The 12,065-nt window shown below is 51.5% G+C and overlaps 3 protein-coding genes across 13 annotated transcripts; 1 reads left to right on the top strand and 2 right to left on the bottom strand.

Moving 5' to 3' along the window:
• Window positions 1–5,204: 5,204 nt before the first annotated feature.
• Window positions 5,205–7,524, bottom strand: LOC103631950 (uncharacterized). Its single transcript, XM_008653803.4, has one exon. It carries the CDS (start codon window positions 5,998–6,000, stop codon window positions 5,434–5,436), a length of 567 nt encoding a protein of 188 aa, XP_008652025.1. The 5' UTR covers window positions 6,001–7,524; the 3' UTR covers window positions 5,205–5,433.
• LOC100272318 (ribonucleoprotein) lies at window positions 6,317–8,273 on the top strand. The gene is made up of 4 exons (NM_001146802.1): window positions 6,317–6,846; window positions 6,956–7,057; window positions 7,190–7,486; window positions 7,803–8,273. Exons 1-4 carry the CDS (start codon window positions 6,421–6,423, stop codon window positions 8,001–8,003), a joined length of 1,026 nt encoding a protein of 341 aa, NP_001140274.1. The 5' UTR covers window positions 6,317–6,420; the 3' UTR covers window positions 8,004–8,273.
• Window positions 7,615–11,775, bottom strand: DAO (D-amino-acid oxidase). Of its 11 annotated transcripts, none has more exons than XM_035960327.1 (5): window positions 10,850–11,743; window positions 10,308–10,744; window positions 8,821–10,206; window positions 8,605–8,727; window positions 7,615–7,989 (listed from the first exon to the last, which is right to left on the bottom strand). In XM_035960327.1, the coding sequence occupies exons 1-2, from the start codon at window positions 11,619–11,621 to the stop codon at window positions 10,356–10,358; spliced, it is 1,161 nt and encodes a 386-aa protein (XP_035816220.1). In that variant the 5' UTR covers window positions 11,622–11,743; the 3' UTR covers window positions 7,615–7,989; window positions 8,605–8,727; window positions 8,821–10,206; window positions 10,308–10,355.
• Between the last annotated feature and the right edge of the window lie 290 nt (window positions 11,776–12,065).

Genomic DNA, 12,065 nt, shown 5'->3' with positions numbered 1-12,065 from the left:
CGTCACAGAGCTTGTGGGGCGCCATCATTGTCCATCTGGCGGAGCTAGCCAGATGGGACGCCGGTCTTGTTCTCCGTGACCCGAGTCGGCTCGGGGTAGGATGATGATGGCGCTTCCTGTTGACGTGGCGGGCCCGTGCCCTAGGTCGGGCGACGTGGGGGCTCCTCCGAAGCCGGGGTCGAGTCTGTCTTCTGTTGCCGAGGCCGAGCCCGAGCCCTCGGGTCGGGCGAGGCGGAGATTGTTCGGCAGAGGCCAGGGCGGAGTCCGAGCCCTGGGGTCGGGCGAAGCGGAGTTCGTCGTCTTCTGGGGCTGAGCCCGAGTCCGAGCCCTGGGGTCGGGCGGAGCGGAGTTCATCGTCTTCCGGGTCTTAGCCCGAGTCCGAGCCCTGGGGTCGGGCGGAGCGGAGTTCGTCGTCTTCCGGGTCTTAGCCCGAGTCCGAGCCCTGGGGTCGGGCGGAGCGGAGTTCGCCGTCTTCCGGGTCTTAGCCCGAGTCCGAGCCCTGGGGTCGGGCGGAGCGGAGTTTGCCGTCTTCCGGGTCTTAGCCCGAGTCCGAGCCCTGGGGTCGGGCGGAGCGGAGTTCGCCGTCTTCCGGGTCTTAGCCCGAGTCCGAGCCCTGGGGTCGGGCGGAGCGGAGTTCGCCGTCTTCCGGGTCTTAGCCCGAGTCCGAGCCCTAGGGTCGGGCGAGGCGGAGTTTCCCACGGTGCCTTTTGCAAGGCCTGACTGCCTGTCAGACTCACTCTGTCGAGTGGCACTGCAGTCGGAGTGGCGCAGGCGGCGCTGTCCTTCTGTCAGACTGGTCAGTGGAGCGGTGGAGTGACGGCGGTCACTTCGGCTCTGCCGGGGGGCGCGTGTCAGGATAAAGGTGTCAGGCCACCTTTGCGTTAAATGCTCCTGCAACCTGGTCAGTCGGCGCGGCGATTTAGTCAGGGTTGCTTCTAAGCGAAGCCAAGGCCTCGGGCGAGCCGGAGGTGTGTCCGCCGTTAAAAGGGGGGCCTCGGGCGAGACGGAAGTCTCTCGAGGTCGGCTGCCCTTGGCCGAGGCTAGGCTCGGGCGAAGCATGATCGAGTCACTCGTGTGGACTGATCCCTGACTTAATCGTACCCATCAGGCCTTTGCAGCTTTATGCTGATGGGGGTTACCAGCTGAGAATTAGGCGTCTTGAGGGTACCCCTAATTATGGTCCCCGACACCAACCCAATTAAGTAGTAGAACAAAAGTAACAACATCACCTGCGATGCAATGCATATGACAAATTGAGTTTAAGTTCCATAATTTAATCATCAGAGAGTCCTGAGCTGCTCATGACCGCGAGCTCGGCTAGTATACCAGTTTTACACTCTGCAGAGGTGGTACCCTTTACCCACAAGTCATGTTACCCATCTGCCAAGGGATCGCGACTTCCCATACACCTCTACCGAGGAGGCGAGGCAGGGTAACACTACGAGGCCTTTACAAAGTTCCACTAGCTTCAGAAAACCCGCTACAGTTTATAGGAAGCTCCAATGCAGGGTTCTTGCCTGACCGCCATCGCAGCAAAATCAACCAAGGACCTCCCTACACTGACCACTCCCCTACTGCACTTGCCCCTTTCGGGTAAGGTAGTCCTCCACTAGCTTTCCTAATTAATCAGCCAAGGGCGTCCATAAACCCTTGTGGTGGCACGTGTTTCTCAAGTTAAGCTCTATGTTCCAATTAACATTAATGATCTTGACATGAACAGTAAATAACAACGGATAACAAAAGTCATGAATAATGTGTATCTCAATGCCCAAAACCACATATAGCACTAGCAAGTACTACCCAAAAAGTTCAGTGGTAAACAAGGCATAAAGATAGACAAACTAGGGTAACCTATTAGGTCCCATCAAAATTAACCTATGCAGATCATTATGATTAATTAGAACATGAGTGGGTAAAAGAAGTGATCAAGGGCACAACTTGTCTGGCACTTGAGATTCCAGGTAACAGGATGATCTTCGTAACCTCGCGCTAGTCGTAGCAATACAAACAAGCATGGTATAGGCAAAATTAACATCACACCAAACATAAGAATAAACTGTGTAATAATAATCTACGCGTTGCTAAGAGACTAACGCAACTTGAACGGATCAAATCGGAGTTAAACGGAGGAGATACGAATTTCCTAAGGTTTTATGTGCTTTAAATAGGATTAAGTGTGGGATTAAATTTCTTACTATTTTCACGACAAAACAGAGGCTCTAAGTGATAGAGAATTAAATTACAAAAATTTAGAAAGTGGAATGAAGTAATTTGGAGCAAGTATGAATTTTCTATGAATTAACAAAGTTCTAGCAATTATTTTCCTATTAAAAATCCATTTATAAATTATTTTCTCTGGTTTTATAATGCTCTGGACTGGGCCTCATTTAAACAGGAACACAGGGGGTCTTGCGTAAAAGTCTCTAAGACTCAGATCTTTGCCGCCAGGACTGCGGGTTCTATTTCTCAGAACCCCGAGGGTTCTTTTGCAAAACTGTTCGGCTGAAGGGGTTAACTCTAGATTTCGGCCGTTGGATCTAAAATCCAGGGCAGGGAGCACACCACACCACGATCTAATGTCAGTCGTTCGATCTAGATGGGCGGCCGAGATCGCATGCGCCCAAGCGTTATCTTCAATCTAATCTAAGCCGTCAGATGCGAATCCAGCGCCCCGGAGTCGTCTTCTCTAACCCGACGCGGCTAAACGGGGCGAACAGCACCCCGCGGCGGAGCAACCTGCCGGCGCACCCGAATGCTACCATCCCGACTATCGATGCGTTTACATTTGCGCGCAAAACGAAATTAAGGACGATGCGATCATGCAGAAGGTACCTTACGACGGATGGTCACGGCAGGGAAGCCAACCACGGCATGGGGCGGAATCTGCCCAAAGTTGGCACGGCGGCGAGCAATTCGTCGCAATGCAGTCGCGAATCGGGTCAGCCAAGGGAACCATACGCATCAGCGTTCCACTGCGAAGATCCGCGACCGCTACCTGGGGCCGAATCGACGACCAGGCCGTGAATCCCCGGTGGCGGCGGCACTCAGCACTCTCTCTCTCTCTCTCGGTTCACGGAAATAGCTAGGAGACGGAGTAATACGCGGCGGTCGAGACCCTGGGAGGCATTTATACTCCACGCGGACGAGTCGGGGGAAGAGGTTGTGGTCGCCGGACCCGCGATTTTGGCGGGCGCGATCCACCGAGCTCGGCTGAGCTGTTACGCCCGACTGCCCGAGGAAGACAGAGTCCGTGAATGCGCGACATGTGAGCCTGACACGCGGGGTCGGGTTATCAGCGTAGGCAGGCGGAAAGGAGCTGTTGGGCTGCGCAGTGAAGGATCCGTAGGTGGGCCGAAATGTGGGGATTCCAGTCCATGCGCAGGCGTTTTCCCCTTTCTTTTATATTTCTCCTTCCTTTTCTTTTGTCTTTTTGATTTGAACTTTAAATTTTGAATTCACCAACTGTTGTGGTTTTATTATTCTCAACTAACACATAATTTGAACATATCTCTATTGCCTTTATTTATAATATTTATTTTGTATATATTTTTTTGTACCTTTCTTTCCTCTTCTCCATTTTTTCAAGGTTTGTTTTCAAATTAGGGTTCAAATTCTATGAACCCATTGATATATTGGTATTAGCACTTTTATTTTTATTATCTATAGATCCACAATCACATAGACTCCAGCATGATGCACAATTTATTTAGGTGTCTCTTGTTAATGGTTTATTTGAGTAAGTAATGTGTTCATATGAAATGTTAGACGGAAATGTCACACTCATGCATACAAAAGGGATATAATTTTCTCCTTTTCGATTTTCTTACAAAGTGGGTGTTACACTTGTGTCCTGTCCCTAACTGCTGAGCATGCCACAGATCAATATCCCATACGAAATTGTAAACAAGTTTGTTGCAGTCATACACACTCCCCACTTTAATACCGCTGCCAAATTGAACTGGATACAGAAGGGGGTTCAGTCAATTGGCAAACCTTGCCCAGCTGAACGTTATGTTAGGGAATTCTACAGCAGGTCAGTTTCTGCACAAATAAGCCCGAAACAAGATACTGGTACTAACAAGGCACAGGTAATCCCGAACGACACAGCTAAAAGTCCGAAACAAAGCGCAATAAAGAAACCATCTCAACCACGGAGATGATTGTGCAAGCAAGCTTAAGGAAGCTCCAAAAAGGAGGATGTCGATAGCCTCATGGCAACTGAGTATGGCATAAATCACAATCTCAGATGACACTGTAAACTAGCCTGTCCAATCAAACACAGGGACCACTTCAACGCCACAGAGCCAAAATATGGTATTTTCCCGATTTTAATGGCCTTTTACAACGGGTTGTTTCTGCTCAATAAGCCTCAAACAAGCTAATGGGTATGGACAAGTCCCAGTCCATCTCAAGCCACAAGGCGGAAATGAAAAGCAATTAAAAAAGATACAGAAGAATGGTCGCAAGCATTCAAACATGCTTCGGCTCATAGTATTTTCTTGTCACTGCTGCATAAGTTGAGAGGTAAACCAACAACATAAATCACAAAGTGTATTGTGTAATCTAGGTACCTAGATTGTAATAATCCATAAGCAGGTCAATAAGTGCTTATATAATCCATAAGCTAGATTATATAATCCCGGAAGGAGACGAGACAAACAGGGTCAACACATTTTTGAGACATTGCAAGAGCATCAAGATCACCAACTTCAAAATTTTCTCAGGCTTATTCAGGAGAACAACGTCAACCACATCATTCTCAGACCAACTCCAGCAACACTCCCCATCCCACTCCGCATCCGCATTATACACGCTCAGAGTCACTATTTCGCTCTCCAGCAGCCTCCGCATCCGTCTCCGCAAAACAGACGCCGTGTACCTGCACTCTCCTTTTCCACGGTTTCTCTCTCCTCTCCGCACAAGACTGCATGCGCCACCTCCTGCTCGCGGGCCCCAGCTGTCATAGACTGCATGCGGAGTGCAAATACGGAGTCTGATAGAAACGGGGACGAATACGGAGAGGAGAGAGAAACTGTTGGCCGTGCTAAATACGGATACGGAGAGGGAGTCTGCTGGAGTTGGTCTTAGAGTCTTAGACATTGCAATTACTAGTAGAATTTCTTTCCAATGCACTACCCAGCAACACATTTTTTTTTTGCACACACAAAAAAAGGAAAGCTGTGTAATTTCAATGCAAGACGCGATGCAGTAACAGCCTTTATAGTTTGAGCGAAAGGAGCAGCACACATCAACAGGTCGCATCACCAAAATCACATAACAGTATCAAAATTTTCTAGTATAAATTGAGCGTGACACCCAACAATTACGAGCAGAACAGCATTATTTCGCCCCCACAAAGGGGGCCAAAATTAACCTCACGAACTAATATGAACCTAATAACCAACCGAGCAATTGTTAGTTACACTCAAACGGTCAAACCTTCTCAGAAACCGCTTCTTCTTTCTTCTCCTTCTGAGCAATTGTTTCTTCTTTCTTCTCCTCGCCGGCGGCCGGCTGGGGCACGGCCTCTTCCTTAATCTCTCCTTCGGTCGCTGGCTCCCATCCCTTGGCCTTCGCAGTCTCAGCAGCAGCTGCAGCTGCAGCTGCAGCGGCCTCGGCCTCGGCGCGCTCGTTGACGGCCTCCTCGGCCATGAGCACGGGCGCGTAGTAGTCGGCGTGCGCGTCCATGCACTTCTTGAGGTTGGCGGTGGCCTCGTGGCAACGCTCGACCATGTCGGCGCCCTCCTTCTGCGCCGCCTCCACGCACTCCTCCCACGCCACGAAGGTGTCTCTGCAGCCGCCGGCCTTCATGAAGAGGCAGAACCCGCACTCTCCTTCCTCCTCAACTTCCTCACTCTCCCCCTCCGCTGCTGGGGCAGGCTCTTGCGGCTGCGGCGGCCCTTCTTGCTCCGCCGCGGACGAGTGCGCCGTGGTGGGTGTGGGAGTGGTGGGGGTCTCTTGCGCGAGGCTGGGATCCACGGCGGGCTCGGGGGACGCCATTGCCGTCTGTGCGAGGTGAGGTCGCTCGGAAGGTAGTATGGGGGGCGATGGGATGCGGCGCTTGGTGGCGGCGGTACAGGTACTTCTTGGGGAGGAAGAAGAAATCCCGCCGCCGGCCGAGGAGCACGTCAACCTGGTGTTGGTCTGGTCTCCAAAAGGGGTTGACCCCTCGTGGGCCGTGGGTTCGTGTACGAGTAGTATGGCTTGAGGCTCATAAAATCATAGACCGGTTACTCGGCCCATACCCAATGCCACACGATTAATGAAGCAACGCATATAAGCCCATCGATTCGGCCCAGCGGCCCCATCCGGTAGCGGATAAGAAGAGGACAACTTATTTATCGACGGCGAGAGGCTGCACTGCCACCGCCACTGGACGTGCGCTCCCTCCACGCTCCGGCCCTTCTCGCCTCTCCGGCCATGGCCACCGCCGCCGCCGCCGTCACGGCCACCTTCCGCACCCTGATCCAGCACGCAGCGGCTTGTGGCGCCCCCGTCCCGCTCCCCAGCGTCCGGTTCCAGAGCCTGCAGCGCCACCGCGTCGGCCTCCGCCGCTTCGCGCCACCGCGTGGGCGCCCCGTCCTACCCCCGCCCTTCGCCGCCGAGGACTTCTCTTCCTACGTAGATGATTTCTCCGGGGACGACGGCGAGGAGCACTTCGATGAGGAAGAGGGCTCTGAGCCGGAGGAGGAAGCCGAGGCCCCGCGCGCGTACTCGTCGCCACGAAGCCGCCCGCCGCGCGGCGACGACCCCGGCCGTCTCTTCGTCGGCAACCTTCCCTACACCTATACCTCCGAGGAGCTCGCCCAGGTGTTCTCTGAGGCCGGCAGGGTCGACGACGCGCAGGTACCCGTACGCCGTATGGACCCCAATCAAAATCCCTTCTTGGTCTGCCTCCTGGAAGGATTGCTGAGCAGTAATCATCATTCATGGCTGACGTTTCCAATTGCTGAAGATAATCTACGACAAGGTCACCAACAGGAGCCGGGGCTTCGCCTTCGTCACCATGGCCACCGCCGAGGAGGCCGCCAAGGCCATCCAGATGTTCGATGGCGCCGTAAGTACCGCACCGGCCAATTGGATCAGCACTTCCACACCTCACAGAATTGGGATCCTGCTCTTGCCCATGAATGTGCAAGCGTGTGTTCTGACTTCTGACAGATCTTTGGCACATTCTTCTCCAATGCAGCTGCTGGGAGGGAGGACGGCTAGGGTGAACTACCCGGAGGTGCCGCGTGGCGGGGAGAGGAGAACAGTCACCATGAGTGGCCGCAGGCGTGACGATGGCACTTACAAGATTTATGCCGGCAACCTGGGGTGGGGGGTGCGTGCCGACACGTTGAGGAACGTGTTCGAGGGTAGGGCCGGCTTGCTCGACGCCAGGGTCATCTTTGAGCGTGAGACTGGTCGCTCCAGAGGGTTTGGGTTCGTCTCCTTCAGCACCGCAGAGGATGCACAGGCTGCATTGGAGTCTTTGGATGGAGTGGTATGTTCTGTCTTCTTCTAGGGTCATGTTGTTCAGTGCCTAACTGCCTATTACATCTCTTATTACTAGTTAGTAGATAAATATATGGAAATGCCAACTGATCCAGTGGCATTGTTATCTGTGGCCTGTGGGCACTTCAAACTGAATCAACAAATTAGAGCACACAAGGTAGCTAATATAGATGCTAATTGCACTTCGTCAATGTGAATACATGAATTGCGATTTACTTGAGTGTATACCTTCATAGTTCATATCACTTGAGTCCCATTGACCTTACTGTTGCAGTGGCTAACATGGTTATGGAACGGCAATGCAGGAGCTGGAAGGGAGGTCGCTTCGTCTTAGTCTGGCAGAACAGAACCCGCCACCTGGTTCCCCGCCTAGCACTGCGCAGGCACAGCAGGAAGAAACGGATTCAGGCGCACCTGCTGGTGGGGGTACGGAGGCAGCCAGTTCTTCAGAACCATCTGAAGCAGAGGTGGGCGAGAGCAACTTGCAAACAGCTGCAAATTATTGATAAGCAGGAGCCACAGGGTTATAAATGTGTTGCAACGACCTCTAAATCCTGCCATTCGAGTCCAAGGTGTGCTGATAGGGAAGTAAATTTTGACACGAGTGATGCTGTAGCGAGGATTCAGCATTTGAGCTATACATATACACTAGAATGGATTAAGTGTTGTTAGGAATGTATTTGTGTAATGAATTCTGCAAAGTATGATCTCAACTGCAGTTGTGTAGCCTTTCTCTTACTGTAAACTGATCCTTTTTCAATGTTCTGTTTTCGTTCAGAGTGTGTGCTCAACTCATAGATTTTGTTTGTCAGGCAAATTTTCAAATGAACTGGAGCGATATGGGAGGTATAAACTATTTTTCAATTGACATTTCAAAGATGTAATCAGTTGTAAGTCGTGCCTCTATTTTGTGTAAACTCAGTAAAAGGAACAGCAGTTCAAATGGTTTTAGGTCATAGCCTCAGCAGGGCAGTGCACAGTCAGAACGCGCCTGAGATGTCATCAGGCTCATGGGACATGGCGAAATTGGCAGCGAGGACAAAAGTATACCAGACCAAAAATATTTCGTAGGCATATTGAAAGATGTAACATGAAAGCATGCATGACCTTATGCCGAAGCAGAACTTGCTGAAGGATGGCATCTTCTTGCTCGAGTCCGTTAACACTCAGGCTGAGCTACTGTGTCTGGAAGCTGGTAGATGTCACCGAGCAGAAGCTGGGAAAGGAAGGCTGCTGAACAGGATTCAGGAAGCAGAAAGCATGGAGGCTGCATACTTCCTACGCACAAGTGAAGAAAAATACATAGACCATACGCCCACTTACCACTCTACCACTTCAATTCCATGACGGACTTCTATGATACCTAGCTTGAGAGAGATCACAGGCATGTGGTGAACCATACGGAGAGAAAGAGCACTGAAATGAACCATATCGAGCACAGGTCTCACTCTACAAGTAAAGTTCGATAAGCTCTTAGCGGAGTTGTGCCTGCTATCTACTAAGTTTGTGCTAGGGAAAGAAAGGAAGCAGAGAGTTCTCACTTTGTACTTGGACTCAAACATCCAGGCCAGGAGGACTCACCATGACTTAATGAAAACTACCGTAACTCTAGCTAGACTGTGTTGTCAGAAACAGTGCGACATTTTTTTTTGGGTGGAAGCAAATTACCTTGCAGACTTGTACGGGATCACAATCCCATCTACTGAATTTAACGAAGGTTGATTGATCCAGCGTCTGCACTGCTTGCAGATCTAATATTTGTGCACACTGTTTCACTTCTCATGCTTGATTATGCCTCACGAATAAGATTATTGTTAGCGTTCTTGGGAAAGGTTTTACATAATGTTTTCAACCGTCTGAATCATCCTGATTAGACCTTGTTCGGTTATGGATGGGATTGAAAAAAATTATGAAAGATTTTGACTTATTTGGGATTAAAACCTACTCAATTCCATCCTAACCCACATGGATTGAGAGCAAAACGAACAAGGACTTAGACTTTGTTCGGTTATTCCAATTACATGTCGATTAGAATGGATTGAGATGGATTTTCACTTTATGGATTTAAATTGGCTCAATACCACCCAATCCACATGGGTTAAGGATGATTTGAACAAGCTTTGAACAATAATCCATATGGTATCCTAATACATTCCAATTCACATGTAATTAAAATAGTCAAACAAGGCCTTACGTGGAATAGGGATGTTGGTTTCCTTTATACAGAGCTATGTTGTTGGGTGTACACAAATTGGATATTCATTAAATTGCTTTGCTATCAGTTGGTAGTGCAAAATTGATTGAAGCTTTCACATCTGCAGTATAGTGTCACCTTTTTTGCCCACTTTATTCTAAATTACAAGATATTATAGCATTTCTAGATTTATAGTTTTTAGTTTTTTACTACGCACGATGCACCTAAATATATGTTGTATCGAGATACACAACAAAAGCGACGAATCTAGAAATATCTTACAATTTAAAGTTAAGAAAGTAAATACTTTTGTAAGAAATGATAAAACGTCTTGTACTTTAGATTTAGAACAGTGAAAATACCTTTTTTATAAGGTTACTTGTGTCACTTGACCACAAGGAAACATTGCGTAGACATGGTGTACGTAGAATAGCTGCAGATGCAACAGCTTGTCGAGCTCAACCTCAGCTAAATGAACATCTGAATCTGATCATGGGTGTTGGCAAGTTGTCCGTCTGTGATTAACAACAAATACAGAACATCAAGTACTATATATCCATGATTTATTCGCACATACATGTTTTGCAACACTCATCAGTCATGCAAAAGGGAGAACCAAGAGTGTTTTATTCAGTAGCGAGCTTGAATCTGAACATTCACACTGTCAGACTCCACGCCTGCTCCTTCTCTTGAGAAACCTTGCCGGGCTGAAAGGTTCGAGATCAACGATCTTGGCCTTGCCGTCAAGGATGAGCTCGGCGAGGGCTGCGCCGGTGGCCGGACCATTGAGGATACCCCAGCAGCTGTGGCCCGTGGCCACATAGCACCCCTTCACGCCTGGTATCTCCCCGATGACCGGCAGCCCGTCGGCGGTGCACGGCAGGTAGCACGCCTGCTCCGCGACCACCTCAGCGCCCTCCTCCTTCTTCAGCTGGCTGGACACTTTCCCTGCGATCTTATGCAGCATTGCAATCGAGTCTGGCTCGCCTGTTATCGTTGCTGGGTCATCTGGCGGGTTCTCGTCCTTGCTCATCCCACATATGTACACCTCCCCTGGATGCGCAGAACCAAACGAGCGAATCGGGCAATTGAATCTTAGTAGTTCTGCTGCAAGACGAGAATCTGAGCAGGTACGTGGCAAAGGGGGCAATGGCGTACCGGTGGGCCGCGGGTACACCTCGGGGTCGAGCATCTTGGCGCCGGGCTCCGGCTGGTAGCTGAGGAAGAGGCAGTGCGGCGTGACCTTCTCGGGCTCGCGCGGCCGGAGCACGATGCTGTGCGCCTTGAGCCCGGACACGTCGAACACCTCGCTGACCACCTCGAGGCGGCCGGACCACGGGCCGAGCGCGAGCACGACGGCGTCGGCGTCCAGCACGCCGTCGCGCCCCTTGACCACGACGCCGGCGACGCGGCCGTCCCAGGCCACGGCGACGCGCTCCACCTCGCCGATGACGACCTCGGCTCCCGACGCGGCGAGGACGGCCTTGGTGAAGAGGCCCGGGTGGACCTGCGCGGTGGTGTCGGGGGTCCCGAGCTCCCTCGGCGGGGCGGCGGACGCGGAGGGGTCGACCCAGGGCGGGAGCAGCGGGTGCGGCGGCGAGGAGGAGGCGGCGGGGTGCGGGGGGAGCAGGACGGAGAGGGTGTGGACGGGGCGGAAGCCGTAGGCGTCGGCGCCGCCGAGGGCGTCGGCCAGGCGGCGGTGCAGCGCGAAGGAGGCCCGCGCGAGCCTGGAGAGCGCCGGGGTGGAGTCGCACCAGTCCAGCGCCAGGAAGCCGCCGGCTTTCCCCGAGGCGGCGCACGCCGGGGCGCACCTCTCGACGAGCGTCGGGACGGTGGGGGACGCGGCGTGGGTGGCGAGGAAGTAGGCCGTGCACGCGCCCACCACGCCGCCGCCGCAGATGACCACGCGGCGGGGCGGGGCGGCGGACATGGGCGGCGGCAGCGGCAGCGGCAGCGGCAGCGCTAAGGGATGCGGGGCGGCGGCACGGGTGGGGCTCAAGTGTGTGTGGATGCAGAGGAAGAGTTGTGATTGTGCACGCTGTTTGATAGAATGTCACAGAGGAATACGACAAATGAAACTCACGCGATGTGTTGTTGCTAGCTTTTTGGCTTCTTCTTAAAAAAAATTATTCACTCACTGTCTAGATTTCTTTAAAATAGTATTTAAACATTTTGTTTCATCAGTACGTATTATAGTCTAATTTTATCTATTCTCATTTTTCTTTAATTTTTCACTTGAAAAGACATACTGTATATTTACTCTCACGGTCTCACCTTCTCTCACGCCACGATACAGACATTGCGTAATATACTTCATGTCCGTGCAATCGTAAAGCGCCTAATCACGTGTTGCACGCCTTGCCGCCGATGATTA

This window comes from Zea mays, chromosome 7 (assembly GCF_902167145.1).
Source record: "Zea mays cultivar B73 chromosome 7, Zm-B73-REFERENCE-NAM-5.0, whole genome shotgun sequence".
NCBI classification, from domain to species: Eukaryota; Viridiplantae; Streptophyta; class Magnoliopsida; order Poales; family Poaceae; genus Zea; species Zea mays.
Note: the sequence above shows the minus strand (reverse complement) of the source record. Positions and strands in the feature narration are given on the sequence as shown.